Source organism: Lepisosteus oculatus, chromosome 16, assembly GCF_040954835.1.
Source record: "Lepisosteus oculatus isolate fLepOcu1 chromosome 16, fLepOcu1.hap2, whole genome shotgun sequence".
Classification (NCBI taxonomy): Eukaryota; Metazoa; Chordata; class Actinopteri; order Semionotiformes; family Lepisosteidae; genus Lepisosteus; species Lepisosteus oculatus.
Window position 1 is genome coordinate 16,740,340 of NC_090711.1, and position 18,851 is coordinate 16,759,190.

The 18,851-nt window shown below is 38.3% G+C and overlaps 1 protein-coding gene across 1 annotated transcript in view; it reads left to right on the top strand.

The window, feature by feature from the left end:
* Window positions 1-18,851, top strand: part of LOC102694522 (von Willebrand factor A domain-containing protein 7-like) — a 111,286-nt gene that overhangs the window by 26,247 nt on the left and 66,188 nt on the right. The window contains exons 4-6 of the mRNA XM_069179656.1: window positions 14,126-14,257; window positions 16,718-16,904; window positions 17,103-17,272. Of these exons, the coding sequence (XP_069035757.1) occupies window positions 14,126-14,257; window positions 16,718-16,904; window positions 17,103-17,272 (489 nt within the window). The remainder of the gene's footprint in view (window positions 1-14,125; window positions 14,258-16,717; window positions 16,905-17,102; window positions 17,273-18,851) is intronic.

An 18,851-nucleotide genomic window follows, 5' to 3' on the forward strand; every position in this document is an offset into this window, starting at 1 on the left:
CTACCAATATTAGAAAATGAAGCAGATACAGACACTAAGTCTTCTGAAAAGAAAGGTTCTGAGGTTAGATTTAAACTGGCCCTGGTGTGTGTGTGTTTGTGTCTGTCTGTCCTGTGATGGACTGGCGCTATGTCCAGGGTGTATTCTGTCTTGTGTCCGTCGCTTACTGGGATAGGCTCCAAATCCTCTGTACTGGATAAAGAGATTAGAAATGGATGGAAGTAAAGGCACTGTGTGGATGGAACTATACACAGTGTTAGAAACCCACTATGAAATGGCAGCATCTCACTGAGAATAAAACATTTTATAGTGCTGGCTTAAGGAAACAGCCTTTCCACCTCTCTTGCACATCAGTATCCATACCTAGTTATTTAAACAAATTGCCTCTAATTATAAACATCTTAATATGCTGGCTCTGTGGATCCGCATCAGCTATGTTTGCCCATTCCTTCAATTCATGTGCATCCAACACACAGTTCAACGCTAGCAACTACACAAAATCTAAAATATGAGCTTTACTTGCCACTTACAATACCAACAGTACCAGCTAACTTTAGTAGTGACATTTTCATGGATCTTTTTAACAATAAAATTTACAACATCAGACTTCAGACACAATTAAACAGGCCTCAAAAAAGTCTGGTACAAACATTTTTATGGAATAAACCGTAACTTTAATGGTATAAACCTTAAATGGATTCATATTCTCAATAAGATTTGGTGCTCAGTAACATGACTTAGAAAATGACAGAAGACATACGTATCATTCTTATCCTTCTATTTTTCATAATTGTAAACTCCTTAAGGCAGTTACCTTTTCTCTGTTCTGACCTGGAGTTACAGAGAAATTTAAATTCTAATAAGAGATTTGTAATGAGGAAAGTCATACCAATCACTCATACAGTACCAGGATTTGCAATTACAATACAAATACTTTCTTTCTGTATGTGTTTATTTTGCACTTTGAGTCTATGGCATTCCTTTGGGGGTCTATACTCCAAGGCATGACTTTTTTATGTATTAACATCATTATTTACTGCTATTAATTACTGTACGATTTATAGTTGAAATCTGCGCCTAGATATAAAGTTAGATATAAAGTTAAAATCTCAACAAAGCAATGTAGGAAATACAGAGAAAATAAATCCTTTCTGACATCTAAAATCAGTTTCAATCAAGGTCTCTAAAACGAACAAGAAATAGAGGATTTTCGGAGGGCAATAACGCTGTGTTTATATAGAATAAGTGATTTATGAGCAATCTAATTTCTTGTTCGTTTAAAACAGTGAAATGTCAGCTGCAAAAGATCGCACCAGAAACAGCACTCTCTCTGCCTTTCATAGACGTTCAGGAAAGGCTGAATGAAGTCTTGTCAAGTACAATAATTCGGAGATCAATAATAACAGTTGTAGGACAGTATATAAGGAGGATAAGGATTTTGAAGTTGACTCAAAATCTGATAGGTAACCAGTGCAAGGACTTGAAAACAGGTGTAATGCATCCCTGATAGGATTCTTGCTGTCATATTCTGAACATATTGAAGATTGCTCAGTGTGGATTTCCCCAGTGAACAGGATGTGCACTTATTAATTCTAGAAAAAAAGCCTTTCTTGATTTCTCTAGTTCTTAGTTTCTCTAGTTCCCTTTAAAATAAACTATTATTCCACAATGCAGAGTATTACATGGCCAGTATTTACACATTATATTTGTGATTTAAAGAAATTAACACAAGCAGCTTTTGGAGATTTAAGTGTTGGCTGAGTTATTGCAGGATAAAAGACTAGAGATGTTGGCAAGAAGAGGATAATTTGCGGAAAGCTGAGGAATACACTTATAACAAGAACACTTCCTAATGGGGTTAGGCATACTTTTGATGAAGATGATGAAGTTAACAGACTATATGTTTACATAGATACTGAAATAAGGATTGTATTTTAGATTATGTGTAGTTGTTGGCATTGAACTACAGTGCCTTGCGAAAGTATTCGGCCCCCTTGAACTTTTCAACCTTTTGCCACATTTCAGGCTTCAAACATAAAGATAGAAATTTTTTATTTTATGTGAAGAATCACCAACAATTGGGACACAATTGTGAAGTGGAACGAAATCTATTGGATTTTTGAAACTTTTTTAACTAATAAAAAAATGAAAAGTGGGGCGTGCAAAATTATTCGGCCCCTTTACTTTCAGTGCAGCAAACTCACTCCAGAAGTTCAGCGAGGATCTCTGAATGATCCAATGTTGTCCTAAATGACTGATGGTGATAAATAGAATCCACCTGTGTATAATCAAGTCTCTGTATAAATGCACCTGCTCTGTGATAGTCTCAAGGTTCTGTTGAAAGCTCAGAGAGCATCATGAAGACCAAGGAACACACCAGGCAGGTCCGTAATACTGTTGTGGAGAAGTTTAAAGCCGGATTTGGATACAAAAAGATTTCCCAAGCTTCAAACATCCCAAGGAGCACTGTGCAAGCGATCATCTTGAAATGGAAGGAGTATCAGACCACTGCAAATCTACCAAGACCTGGCCGTCCCTCTAAACTTTCAGCTCAGACAAGGAGAAGACTGATCAGAGATGCAGCCAAGAGGCCCATGATCACTCTGGATGAACTGCAGAGAACTACAGCTGAGGTGGGAGAGTCTGTCCATAGGACAACAATCAGTCTTACACTGCACAAATCTGGCCTTTATGGAAGAGTGGCAAGAAGAAAGCCATTTCTCAAAGATATCCATAAAAAGTCTCGTCTAAAGTTTGCCACAAGCCACCTGGGAGACACCCCAAACATGTGGAAGAAGGTGCTCTGATCAGATGAAACCAAAATCGAACTTTTTGGCCACAATGCAAAATGATATGTTTGGCGTAAAAGCAACACAGCTCATCACCCTCAACACACCATCCCCACTGTCAAACATGGTGGTGGCAGCATCATGGTTTGGGCCTGCTTTTCTTCAGCAGGGACAGGGAAGATGGTTAAAATTGAGGGGAAGATGGATGCAGCCAAATACAGGACCATTCTGGATGAAAACCTGTTGGAGTCTGCAAAAGACCTGAAACTGGGACGGAGATTTATCTTCCAACAAGACAATGATCCCAAACATACAGCAAAATCTACAAAGGAATGGTTCACAAATAAACGTATCCAGGTGTTTGAATGGCCAAGTCAAAGTCCAGACCTGAATCCAATCGAGAATCTGTGGAAAGAGCTGAAAACTGCTGTTCACAAAAGCTCTCCATCCAACCTCACTGAGCTCGAGCTGTTTTGCAAGGAAGAATGGGCAAGAATTTCAGTCTCTCGATGTGCAAAACTGATAGAGACATACCCCAAGCGACTTGCAGCTGTAATCGCAACAAAAGGTGGCTCTACAAAGTATTAACGCAAGGGGGCCGAATAATTTTGCACGCCCCACTTTTCATTTTTTTATTAGTTAAAAAAGTTTCAAAAATCCAATAGATTTCGTTCCACTTCACAATTGTGTCACACTTGTTGGTGATTCTTCACATAAAATAAAAAAAATTATATCTTTATGTTTGAAGCCTGAAATGTGGCAAAAGGTTGAAAAGTTCAAGGGGGCCGAATACTTTCGCAAGGCACTGTATGTGTTGGATGCACATGAATTGAAGGAATGGGCAAACATAGCTGATGCGGATCCACAGAGCCAGCATATTAAGATGTTTATAATTAGAGGTAATTTGTTTAAATAACTAGGTATGGATACTGATGTGCAAGAGAGGTGGAAAGGCTGTTTCCTTAAGCCAGCACTATAAAATGTTTTATTCTCAGTGAGATGCTGCCATTTCATAGTGGGTTTCTAACACTGTGTATAGTTACATCCACATAGTGCCTTTACTTCCATTTCTAATCTCTTTATCCAGTACAGAGGATTTGGAGCCTATCCCAGTAAGCAACGGACACAAGGCAGAATACACCCTGGACATAGCGCCAGTCCATCACAGGACAGACAGACACAAACACACACACACCAGGGCCAGTTTTCCCATAAACCAATTAACTTACCAGTATGTTTTGGAGTGCAAGAGGGAGTCATATCACACATATGGAGAAAAACCATGTAACCCAGAGAGAACATGTAAACCCCCCACACACAGGATGGCAGGAATTGAACCTAGGACCCCAGTGCTGCAAGATAGCAATGCTAACCACTTTGCCACCATTACAAATGGATGGATATCATAGTTATCTTTCTAGTTCACAGGTTTGCATGCATAATTTAATTTTGAAAGCCACTGAGACATCAGGTACTACTGTTGTATTTATGAAAAAGAAACAAAACAAAAAACATACTAACAACTGTGCCATCCTACTCCTTAGTTAATACATTTTATTATTCATAAACAGTTAACATTGTTAGCAAAATATTTTGAATTATATTTAACCCTATTTTTTCTTTAGTTTTGTATTTAACTTATTATATGATAGTCACACTTAATGCATATTTGAACAATGAAAATATATTTTTACAAGATTTTACATTAAGCACTTAAAATTAATATGGTTAATAATAGTAAACTGTAACATGCTGTAACAAGATCGGTTAAACTGCGAAGAAAATGCTTTCAGAGAAAATGTTTCAGGTGTGAAGAACATAGATCTCCAATGCAATTTCAACCAAACCTGTTCCCACACACCCTGCCCCCACTACCATTAGAATATACACAAAGCACTCAAATCTTTTGAGCTAATGATCAGGTGACCCGAGAGAGAGAGAGAGAAACACCAAGGGGTGCGGAACTATTTACATGGAAAACGGGCGATCTCCCCAGACTGTCCGCCCGTTTCACTGTTACCTGGATACCTCTTTATTTAGAACTCACTAACACTGATTTTTAGTTTAGAAGGATTCAAGTAGGGTTTTAGATGAAAGGCAGCGACCTTAATCAAGCCCAAATCATAACTGAACCCATTCAGAGCCTACATTACATTTTAGCGTTTCATTCTGAGCAGAAGACCCTCACACCTGAAGAAGGGGGAGGTGTTTTTCGCTGGAAATCTCGCCTGCTTCTACTTTACAACCGGAGTGCTGGCTGTGACGAATTAAACCGGTTTTACAGGTTTCAATCACAGACCATGTGACATGGGAGTCAGGAAACTAACACACAGCGCCACCGGATTCGATAACGCTATAAAAACGCTATAAAATAAAATAACTTGGCACAGAACACGTTTACAGCACAGTACAATAATAAATGCTGACCATGACTTTAGAAGCATAAATTGCCTTACACTCAATTTAAACACAAGCTGTCTTTAGCCCTCAACGCTGGTTCATACAGAAATGTAGAGATCCAGGCTCAGAACACACAGCTTCATTAGCGAATACATATGCAGGACAACTAGAGAAGACGTTTTACAGAGGATGGATTTTTAGAAACATCCCATCGGTGACATCACTGAAGTCAACTCCTAGGTACTGTAACTGTCGTGTGGATAGTTTCACAAGAATCAGACAAAGGTTTAAGCATCGCTTGTTCTAGATAAAACTGCAAAAAAAAAACAACAACCAATAATGTACTTCTTTGCGGCTCTGTTTGCCCAAATCATATATTCACAACGTGAAATCTAGAAAATAATATTACGTAACCAAAATCCGCAATATGGAAACAGAACCTGTGTAATTGTTGATAGATGATGTACTCGTAACATTTTTTCAAGACGAACTACAACATTTAAAAAATGACTTGTATGTACTTGATATCTCTAATCAATCCACGGGTCCCAGCACAAAACGAAACTAAAACACATACCGTTTCGCGCTTCTTATTAGTTGCTCAAAAGTAATTTGACTGTATGAAATGCATAATATAAACCTAGAAACATATACGTGAGCAGTACTTAAGCACTGTAGTATCGGTGTTAAGACATACCTCTCAAATACTGTAAATCAAGTTAAAAATATCTCAAGACCGATTCTGGTCAGAATGAAACCATGTTTCGTGTGTTTTCTTTAAAGTACCGAGACCAGCCATATACTGTATGTTTATGTTCCAAAATTAATATCGTTTATGGCCTTCACACGCGTTGCAGTATGCTCCTATTCTTTTTATGCTCAGCTACTAAGATTTCCCTTCAGTGGTAAAATTAGATATGAATATTCAATACTTAAACGGGCACAGTTAAGACATTAAATATACATATACATACTGTATACAGTACAGTTTGCATATGGTAATATGTTTATGTTCCTAAATCAATCTCTTTTATGAGCCTGTGAAAGGCATGGTGAATCACTGTACTTTGCATGATTGGAAACAAATGCGTGATTGCGAAATGCTGTGGTGTTACTTTTACAAAGACAGTCAATGAAAAAAAGAATGTTGACCAGGGCAATACTTTGAGTTTACACTTACAGCTTGTCCAGGGTCATTCATTATTAATACTATTAGTAATATCTTCGTTAAAGACTTTGATGGCGACAGCTCAAAACATGAGATGTTGAGCTTTATTAGCTCCACCTTGCGGAAATTCTGGATACTATTATTTTGCTTGCTGTATTATAGGAGAATTTACGGTATCTCGCGGTATTCACCGGTAACTCACGGTAGACTGAGTACAGCGTACCGCAAAATAATGCGGTATTGCCCGCGCATTTTGAATGGCTGCATCTGTAATCAGTTCTATGAGCCACACTTCATTAGCCAGACATTGATTTCTTCATGTCTGTTATCCATCCATCCTTTTTCCTGTTCAGAGTTGTGTGGCAGCTGGAGCCTATCACTGCAAACAATGGGCCTAAGGCAGGGTGCAGCCTAGGATAGGACACCAGTCCATCACAGGTCAGACACACACACACTGACACCTAGGGCAGATTTCCCCAGAAATCAATAAACAGGATCACCCAGAGGAAACCGACACGGACACGGTAACAAACAAGCTCCTTGCAGATAGCACTCCAGGTCTGGAATCAGGGGCCCTAGCACTGTGAGGCAGCAGTGAGAACCACTATGTCTCTATTCCTCCCTCATGCTTGTCATGTTATATTTTACTCTCAGGAGTCATAGAAAACTTAATATAGTAGTATCACCACCTGAACTTTAAATGTGCTTACAAATATGTAACATTTTAAGATTTCCTGCACGACAACCAGTCATCATATATTGTCTAAAGAATTCACTATGTAATGTAAGCATTATGTTTAAATTACAATTTAGATTGTAGTACTGTAGGTTAGGTTTTCACGTTTCCTCAAAAGCTTTTCACTATGTTTCCCCAAAGGAAACAGATAATAGGAGTCTTTTCTTTTTTTTTTTGAGAATTATTGAAATGTACAGTAGGCATTAAGAAAAAAAAGATTTTGAGAAATATCCCCAGGAAATAAGACACAGTGCTGTGAAAAAGTATTTGCCCCCTGCCTGATTTCCTGTATTTTTACATATTTGTCACACTGGATGTTTTCAGATATTTAGACAAAGGGAAGCTGAATGAACAAATAACACTTTTTATTATAATTTTGTTTATTTAATAAACAAAGGTATCCAACACCATATCCCATGTGTGAGAAAGTAATTGCCCCCTTAATAATTGGTTATGCCACCTTTAGCTGCAATGACTGCAACCAAATGTTTCCTATAATTCAATATCAGTCTTTCACATCACTGTGGAGGAATTTTAGCCCACTCTTCATTGCAGAACTGTTTTAATTTAATCAACATTGGTAGGTTTTCAAGCATGAACTACTCGTTCAGTTCCTGCCACAGCATCTCTATTGGGCTTAGGTTGGGACTTTGACTAGGCCACTCCAAAACTTTTTTGCTTCTTTTCAGTCATTATGATGCGGACTTGCTTTTGTTTTTTGGATCATTGTCTTATTGCATGACCCAAATACGCTTCAGCTTCAGCTCACGGACGAATGACTGGACATTCGCCATAAGACTTTTCTGATACAGAGCAGAATTCAGGGTTCTTTCAATTATGGCAAGTCGTCCCGGTCCTGAGGCAGCAAAACATCCCCACACCATCACACTACCACCACCATATTTGACTGTTGGTATGATGTTCTTTATGTGGAATGCTGTTTTAGCCTTACGCCGGACATAATGAGACACATGTCATCCAAAAGGTTTCACTTTTGACTCATCTGTCTATAGAACAAGATGAGCCAAAAGGCTTGGGGATCATCCAGGTGTTTCTTGGCAAATGAGAAATTAGCATTTGTGTTCTTCTTGAGTCATGAACAATGATCTTAGCTGAGGCAAGAGAGTTCTTTGGATGTTTTTTAGGATCCTTTGTGACTTCCTGGATGATTTTATGCTGCTACTTGGGAGAAATTCACTACTGTTCCAAGTGTTCTCCATTTGGAGTTTATGGCTCTCACTGTGGTTCGGCAGAGTTTTAGAGCCTTAGAAATGGCTTTGTTACCCTTTCCAGACTGGTAGATATCAAAAGCTTTTTTCTGATCTCTTCAGGAATTTCCTTTGATCATGGGATAATGTGCTTGTTGAATCTTTGTGCTTTCAACTTGACTCTGTTGGTAAGGGTCCAAACACAGTAACTGGGTTTTATATTGAGCAGGGCTGGCTGTAATCAAGCCTGGCTGTGTTCAATCTGCTGACTAATTATTCCGTTTGGGTTGATTTAACTAGGGGGAAATTAATTTTTTGCACAGTGCCAGTAGGTGTTGGATAACTTTGTTAAATAAGTGAAATAAGCAAAAAAAAGTGTTATTTGTTCAGGTTCCCTTTATCTAATATTAGATTTTTGGCGAACACCTGAAAACATTTAGTGTAAAAAATTTGCAATAATAGAGGAAATCAGGAAGGGGGCAAATATTTTTTTTATGGCACTGTATTATACAGTAGGTCTTTGAATCAAAGCTTGAAGACATAGAAAAAGATTATTTAGTAGACTGTAAGATGTATATTATACACTTTTGTTTTACTATACATTTTAGAGCTTATTGTTACGGACAGAATCTGCAGTCCGTGTCAAGTTTTGTAGTAGACCCTATGCAATGCGGTAAGAGCTGGAGGAAACAGGAGGTGTGGTATAGGGAAACACACAGGGGTTTAATAGTGACAAAATAACAGTGACAGTCCGTAAGACAAAGAGTGGGGTCCAAATCCGAGCAGGTCCGAAGGAGGGTCAGAGCACAGTCCTAGAGTCCATTAGCAAAAGATTAATCCTGAGACGTGACAAGGTTAAAATTCCTGGGAACGGGGAAAACACGAACAGAAAACCAACATGGAGATCCTGGGATAATGGGGGGAAGTCCTTCAGACCCTGGGCTCAGAACACGGGAGATGTTGGGGATGAGGTCTATGCCCTCAGGAGATGGGCGTACAGATGCAGTCATTCAAAATGAGTGGGTTATACCATGGTAAAACGTGGTGGGCGTTTCGCGGTATAACACGGTTTACCGTATAATACCGTATAATACTGCATAATACCGCAAGTAAGATATAGTATCTGGAATTACCGCCAGGTGGAGCTCAACCTCTCATGTACAGTGTTTGAGCTGTCGCCATCAAAGTCTTTACCGAAGATATTACTAATAGTATTAATAACGAATGACCTTGGACAAGCTGTAAACTCAAAGTATTACCCTGGTCCACATTCTTTGTAACCGTCTTTGTAAACGAAAATACTTTATTTTTTCATTGACAAAAAGTAACACTACAGCATTTCGTTGATCCAATCACGCATATGTTTCCAATCATACAAAGTAATTCTTGAGAATCTCCAATTCACTATGCCTTTCACATGCTCATAAAAGATATTAATATAAGAACATAAACAATTGTATGTAAACTGTACTGTATATGGCTGGTCTTGGTATTTTAAAACAAAAATACACATCAGTATTTAATTTCTCCCTAAACATTTTAAGCATCAAACTCTCACATGTGGTTATTTCGGAAACGTTTTTACGTGCTCCTTGCTCCTTCTGACCATGTTACTGTACGTTTATACAGCATACAGTACTTTGTGAGAAAAGTGACAGTTTTAAGCTTTTCTGCGAATACGCTCGATATCGAAGTAAACAGAAGCATACTTTTAATACTTTTAATTAATAATGAATATAATATGGAATCATGTATCGAAAGAAATTTGTCACATGACAGCCATGGTAGCGTGACAGCTTAAGTGACTGACTTGTGACTGACTTGTAACCCTGCGGTCGAGTGTTCAAACCCAGCTGTTGCCCTCAGTTTTCTTTTAACAAATAAACATTTCTTTGAAAAACTAAAATAGCAAATAGTATTATATTGACATTTTTTATATTTCTAAATATCACAACATGTTCGTACTGTATGTACACAGCGGAACTGCAGGTTGTACTGTAGGGCGCAAATCCTCGTGAGCCCGAAAATCCTACATTAATATGCATTTGCTTGGCGCTGGTACCGGTTTCACAGGTATTTTCAAAGTAGAATAAGGGCAGTCCACCTCCCCCACTCACATGTTTTCCTAGAAAAACAGATTCACAACGTGAAGCTGTGTCAGTCTTCTGTGTAAATAAAATCGGTTTGAACACCATAGGTGCTGGTTTTAAGATGCTGCTGAGTAAAGAATAGGAATTTTCCTGCACTCAGCAGTATTGTGTATATAGTTGACCCTTACCTGAATGAAAACAGGACATAAAGAAAGGGTTTCAGAAATCAAACAAAGCTTTATTCCTTTGTTTTGTGGTCTGGGTAATTGGAGGCTATGCTGTTATGCTTCCTATGGTGATATACGGATTGTCGCACAAAGCCGTATTGAGCAGTATTTCTCGCGTTGTAACGTGTACACAGCGGTTCCCCCGGGTTCCAGTTAGTGTGTAATTATGCATCGATGAAAAACCGGAGGTTTAAAAAAAGAGAATTAGCTCACTGATAGTTTTATGTGGAGTTTACATTTTCACAATTGTCGTGGTCTTTAAAATGCATTTGAAGGCTTTCTGTGTTTCCCTTCCAAAGATATGAACAGAAGTGTCAAGAAAATGGCTTAAAAACGACATAGTGAAGGCTGCGAAAACAGCCACATGTGCTTTGTACACACACCAAGTGTTTTCATAACTCTAGGAGGTATCGTAAAAAAGCTACAGTCGTGCCAATTGTAATCATTTTATTTTTAAATACATTTTAGAAAACTGTCATCTATACAAAAAAGTTGTATTTAATGCCACTTGATATTAATATATTTACAGAGATAAGCTCTCTATTAAAGCACAGATCAAAGATCAAGCACAGATCAAACAGCAAAATCTGACACACTGGGACTGATCTGTGATCTGTGATGTGGTTGAGTGTGAATTGTGGTGCTCTAGCAGGCACAGCCAGCTGGCTGTGCCAAAAAATAAATAACAACTGGTTTAATAACTCTTAAGTATACTGTAGTTTATGTTAACACAAGTTTATCAGTGAAAATCATAACATCTAATAATAATATCCCAAGAGGTTTCCGAAAGACCTACATTCCCATCTGGGACGAAGAATGTACAAACTTAGCCTCTGAACTTGAGTCAGCAACCACAACAGAAAGATTGCAATCCAACGGCTTGGCTCTAATAGAATACCTGGACAACAAAAGGGAACAAGAGTGGAACAACACGTCTCTGAAATGGACATGAAGCACTCCAGTAGAAGAGCCTGGTAAACCATCAACCGACTGACCGGCCAAAGCCATAAACCACAAACCGAAAACCAGGTCAAAGCCAAAGACATCGCAAAGGTGCTTATTGACAGCGGCAAACCAATCCACATAGACAAGCAGTTTGCCAGGAAAGTTAAACAAGAGATTCATGACAGCTGGCGAGCCAGCTCAGCAGATGATTACAGTCACAGCAGCTTCACCTATTCTGAACTGATTGCAGCGATTTCCACCCTCAAGGCAGGGAAAGCTCCAGGACTTGACCACCTGCATCCTGAACAGCTTACCCACCTCTCTGCACCTGCCTTAGAATGGCTACTAGCATTTTTCAACAATTGCCTATTACTAAACAAAATGCCTAAGATCTGGAGAACAGCAAAAGTCATCGCTATTCTTAAACCAAACAAACCACCTAAGGACCCAAAAAGCTACCCGCCAATCAGCCTCCTCTGCATCACCTTCAAGCTTATGGAAAGGCTAATATACAACAGAATAAGCTCTATCATAGACCCGCAGCTCCCAAATGAACAAGCAGGTTTCAGGACAAATAGATCAACAACCGACCAGGTCTGCTGTATGGTTGATGATATCAAACAATGCTTCCAAGAAAAAAAGAAAGCAGGTGCTGTTCTTGTGGACTTAACAGCAGCTTATGACACAGTCTGGCATAAATGAATCATACTCAAACTGCTTCGTACCATCCCAAACATGAAAATGGTCCTCTTTATCCAAGAACTAATCTCTAACAGATCATTTACCTTAAACTGGGCAACGAAACCTCCAGGAAATTTTACCTTAAGAATGGCGTCCCACAAGGCTCGGTGCTGGCGCCAATGCTGTTTAACATCTACACAGCTGACCTGTCATGTACAACTGCCAAAAAGTACATATACGCAGACGACATTGCTATTATGCATTGCTTCACAGACATCAAAGCAATAGAAACTATACTATCGAACTATACTAAGAGGGGGAGGTCTGTTCTCATTGACAGCTGACACCCCTCTATACACTCAAGTGAAAAATTAATAATGCCAATGTAAACGTCGTATTTACAATTTGTTGATAATAAAAATGTTAAGTTCTCTAAAGCTTTCTCAGTCAAGTATGATAATTTACCTAGGGAGCTGTGGAAGCATGTGTATGCAGCAAAAGATCAGCTAAACTGGGAAGATGTGACACTGAAGATATTATTAATAACCTTTTAAATCTGAAGGGAGATCTAAAGGGATCCACATGATAGAGGTTCCTGATACTGGAGCGATTCAGAGGGAAAGACGGTGACTATTCGTTTTGTTATTAAAAAATGACTTTGATTCGAACATATTTAGAAATATAAAAAAGTCAATAAATTGTCCATAATATTGCTATTTTAGTTTTTCAAATAAATGTTTGGTAAAATAAAACTTAAGGCAATAGCTGGATTTGAACAGCCAACCTTTTGCTTATAAGTCAGGAACTTAAACCATCACGCCACTAACACAATCCCGTGAGCAAGAGTGAAACAGCTGTACACATATCAATAGATATGTGTATATACTACTGTGTGTGTTACAGTACATGAATATAATTATATTGTTATTAATTTCTTTAGATATGCGATTCCATATTATATTCCCTATTAATCAACTTCTACTACTCTGATATCGAGCATATTTGCAGAAAAGCTTAAAACTATAACTTTTCTCAAAGTACTGTATGCTGTATAAACAGTACAGTAACATGGTCAGAAGGACCAAGGAGCACATAAAAACGTTTCCAAAATAACCACATGTAAGACTTTGATGCTTAAAATGTTTCGGGAGAAATGGAATACTGGTGTGTATTTTTTCTTTAAAATACCAAGACCAGCAATATACAGTTTACATAATATGTTTATGTTCCTAAATTAACATCGTTTATGACCTTCAGATGCATTATGCTCCTATTCTTTTTATGCTCAGCTACTAAAAATTCTCTTTAGTGGTAAAATTCCATATAAATATTCAATACTAAGCGATTTAAAACGTGCAGAGTAAAGACATTTTATGATTAAATCTTTCCACGACCGACCAATGCACCACGAGTTCCCCTTGTCGGTCATTTTGGCCAGCCAATCACGTACCGCGGTATGATGCGTTATGATGCGCTATGACGTAATGATTTGCTCATGGTACAGGTTTGTACCGCGCTTATCACTTTGAATGACTGCATCTGTAGGGTATCCTGGTGCTAGGCGGGCCTGGTGACATCTGTGCCCAAATGTTGACCCCTGAGCCCTGGAGGAGCTAAGAATAAATAGGGGGAGACACAACAAGGCACACCTGGAACACATATGAATGATCACAGAGAACTATTGACAGGAGTGAAATGGAGTGCTCCCTAGGGGAAGGATGTCAACCGTAACATATATTTGTGCATTAATATTCTTTCTCTACTTAATGTATAATAGATTTACATGTCAGGACTGTGTCGTTATCTCTGAGTTTCTGTGACTGTCATCTGGCTGTTCCACCCATCAACACTACTTACAAAACTTGTCATATTTTCCTTCAGCTAAAGGTGAGCCAACATGCAGTGACTGTGCTAAGGGGACATGTCCAACCAACATCCTCGAGAGTATATTACAAAGAAAGAAGCTCACGTCGGGGTATTATGATCTCAATCCTTGGGCATCAAAGCCAAAAGGTATTGTAAACCAGTTACACCTGTTATAATAAACTAAATTAAACTAATTAAACTACAACTATATATTTAATATTATTTGTTAATTCTAGTGCTTATGAGGACATTTTGTTTCTGTTAGGCTTTCAGTCTTAATATTCCTCAAGTATTTCCTTCATCTTGATAAGGACAGATATTTATTGGCATTCAGTCCTAACAAATTACCGTGTCAACCACTAATTTTACTTATTTCTTGTCCATAAACATCCATCTACTCTTTGTCAAAACATTACATCCAATTTAGGGTTGCAGGGGAGCCAGAGCCTTTTCTGGCAATCAATGAGCACAAGTCAAGATACACCTTGGAGGGGACACCTGTCCATCAAGGGACACACACAGACAAGCACAGACACACACATGGGGCAATGATTTCCAGAAGCCATTTAACTTACTAATACAGTATGTCTTTGGGCTGTGGGAGAAAACTGGGTTGTGTTTATAAAGTTAATGATTGGTATATCTACACTGAGACTGAACACAAACAGCATGTGACAGATTGCTAGGAATGTTACCATGTCCAGTGAAACATTGCAATGAGAAAATTAATTTACAAACATGAAAATTGATTACATTTAGTACAAAACAGTATAAGAGTCATGGAAAGATGTAGTTTATAGGTGAAAGGTAAAAGACAGTTCAGTAGAATGTCTCTGGCCTCTTAATACAATCGTTCAAAATGTGATCATCACTACGACTATATAATAATATCTACATGGACAATTACAGACAGCAATTTAAGGCCCTGGACATTATATCACTGTTGTTAGTAACAATATATTCTTTTCAAACTTCAATAAACAACATTATCTACTCTCTTACCACAAACTTTAACTATACTTATACAGTGGTGCTAGAAAATTTTTGAACCCTTTAGAAATGTGATCAGATCTTCACCTAAGTCATAAAAATAGAGAACCCAATAAAACAAATAACACACAAAAGGATATACTTTATCATTCATTTATTGATAAGAATGAAAAGACATTGAATGTCTTTGTCGAAAAAAGTATGTGAACCTCTAGGATTGTCAGTACAGTTAAGGGGATAATTAGAGTCCGGAGTGTCAGTCAATGGGATGAGTGAGTTTCGGTGGCCCTGCCCTATTTAGAAGAGAAACTTGAGTCATGCCATGCCTCGATCAAAGGAGATTTCTGACAACCTCAGAAAAAGAGTTGTCGATGCTCATCAGGTTACAAGAAAAGGTTACAAAAAGATTTCTAAAGACTTCACCAATCCTCTGTCAGGCAGATAGTATACAAATGGAGAAAATTTAACACTAATATTAGTCTCTCCAGGAGTGGTCATCCAACAAAAATCACTCCAAGAGCAAGGCATATAATATTCCCGGACATCACATAGAACCCCAGGGTAATGTCTAAGGATCTGCAGGCTGTACTGTACTCTCTTGTACTGGCTAATGTCAGTGTTCATGAGTCCACCATCAGTCCACCATCAGGCAAGAATAGTGTGCATGGGAGGATAGCAAAGGAGGAAGCCACTACTCTGCAAGAAGAACATTGTTGGTTGTTTAAAGTTTGCTAAACACCACCTGGATGAGCCAGAAGGCGACTGGAAGAATGTTCTGTGGATGGATGAGTTGAAAATATAAATCAGAAACGTTATGTTTAGCGAAAACCAAACACTGCTTTCCAACATAAGAACCTCATCCCACCCGTGAAACACGGTGGTGGCAGTATCATGGTTTGGGGCTGTTTTCTGCCACGAGACCAGGAAGGCTTGCCATCATTATCAGAACTATGAATTCTGGATTGAACCAGCAAATTCTACAGGAGAATGTCAGGCTCATCAGTAGGTGGGTCTTGCAGCAAGACATAGATCCTAAACACACATGTCAGTCTATCAAATAATAGTTGAAGCAGAAGAAATTTAGCCTTTTGAAATGACCAAGTCAAAGTCCAGAGCATAATCTAATAGAAATGCTGTGGCAGGACCTGAAGTGCAGACTTCATGCAAGAAAGCCCACTAACATCACTGAGTTGAAGCAGTTTTGTAAGGAGGAATAGGCCAACATTTCTCCAAGCCAAAACAGATCAACAGTTACTGTCAACATTTGGTTGAAGTCTTTCCTGCTTAAGGGGGTCACACCAGTTACTGAAAGCATAGGTTCACATACTTTTTCCAACATAGACATTTAATGTTAGATCATTTTGAATGACAAATTATAATCTTTTGTGTGTTATTTGTTTTATTGGGTTGGTTCTCTATCTATTTTTATGAATTAGATGAAGGTCTGATCACGTTTTAGGTCAAATTTATGCAGAAATTCAGTTAATTCTAAAGGGTTCACAAACTTTCTAGCACCACTGTATATGTTAATATATAGTTTATTCTCTCTCCCTGTTTGTTCTTCTGTCTGTCTTTCCCTCTCTTTCTCACTTTTATACTCTATCTCTCCAACTCTAGGGAAGTGTAGCCATGGCGGTTTGTCTGACTTTACTAGCGATGATATCCCCCGTGGAGGTATCAATAAGGATACTTACAGTTCAGATCATGGCACTCTGCATGAAATCGCAGCACAGATAGCCACCACAGCTACTATGGAACTGCTGCAGGACATCCGCAATGCAGCTGGAGATGATGAGTTTCTATGGTATGAACAGCTCTGAACATTCTTCTTTTTAATGTGTCATGGTGCCAATCATTCAGGGTGACAGTACATCTACTGTAATTGAACAATGCTATGTCATATAGGCCATCGAAGTGCAGTTCTGTATTTCACTTTCTAAACCCCTAATTTCACTTTTCATTTCTAATGTTTCTCACACATGCCTCTTCCTCTGTCTTTCAGGTTGATGGGAATTTATCGTCCTTTTGTGCTCTGTTTTGTCATTGACACCACAAGCAGTATGTCTGATAGCATAGAAGAAGCAAAGAGAAGATTCATCTCCATTATAGACACAAAACGTGGAACCCCCAGTGAACCCTCTGCTTATATTCTGGTGCCCTTTAATGATCCCGGTGGGTAATGTATGATAATATACTGATACATAAATGCAGCACACAAGTATTATGTATTTAATCAAATTATTTAAACAATTATCAAATACAATCACTAGAAATCATTAATACAAATACACATCAAATAATTATTCAGTATTACAACTGTCCAAATGAATGTTACAAAGGAAATATCAGGTATTGTATGACATTGCAATACCTGATACTATTACCACTGTAGGGTTGATTTGAATTACTGGAACAATTAGTCAGTGGAACATTAAATGGGGGAAGAGTACTTTAAGGGCTACTAGGAATCAATCTGACAAAATGAAAAAGCAATTTATGCAGATAAAATCAAAGTTTACAACATACAGTTGACTTCATACATCAATAAATGTGCAAAACATCAATTTAAATCAAGTAGGCAGCTGTGTCAGCATGCGTAGGCTGCAAAGGAACAAGTAAATGTTTATTCCATGCTGAAAAGAAAGAAAACAACGTTTAGGCTGTGGAACCTTCTTCGGGTGTCAATTGCAAAAATTATTTGGGTTTATGCCTTTATATTGATACACTCAAAGGCAAGTATAGTTCTCAAGGTTTATTCTGTGTACACTTAATTTATACTGATCAAAAGCTAAATACTAGCCAAGCTGTTCTAGAGTTCTAGAGTTGCATGCCAATAGTTTTCCCCTCCGTGCCAGAAAAGAGGTAGTTTCACTTAGCCTCACACTAAAAGAATTAAATAGAGTCAGGTTGACGTTGGCTTTCCTAGAATGTGTGCAAAAAATAGACTGCAAGTGCAAAATACTGTATGTGGGGAGAAAAACAGTTTGATCCTTTTGTTGCAGCTGCTACTCTAAATTAACATTGGTATTCAGACTTATCATCAACAGTCCAACTGTATTAATTTAGTTGATCAGGTCAAATTACAATTACAGTAATTAGTGACAAAACTTTTAGTGTTGCAGAGAAACTCTTGGGCAGAATACTGTTGGCTTAAAGAGTCACTCTCTAAGCCTGGTTCTTTAGCTTGTAAGGTTGCCAGGTTTTGGTTCATAGTTACAGTGTGTTTCTATTGCTATGCATTAGATTTTAATTATAATAATCACAGATAGCGCTTGGTTGTGACATAATCAAGTGTGGTGTTGTTCCCCGCAAATCAGGGTGCTCATTGGTTGCTCATACTTGCCTGATTGACAGGTGACTTCCAGGTAGAGTGCCACACCAAATGTGTTCCCCAAGATATTCATATTTGTTACAAATGGGGGTTATATGAAAATGGTGAAAATCAGGATATGACCGATCGGTTTAGTCAACAAGTAAAATAAATATTCATAACTCCCAACTTGTAAGTGATTTCTCCAATATACAGATGCAGCCATTCAAAATGGGTGAGGTATTTCGCGGCATACCCCGGTGGGAGTGTCGCAGTATCACGTCGGGCATTTTGTTTTACTTCAACGGGCATAAAAACTTCCTTGCTTTTAACAGGGCGTTTCATAATTTCTAACTACGAAAATGATTTAAAATGCGACACCTATCATTCAACTAGAGCTTAAAATATCACAAGGATCCTCAAGAGCACAGCAAAGAGTGT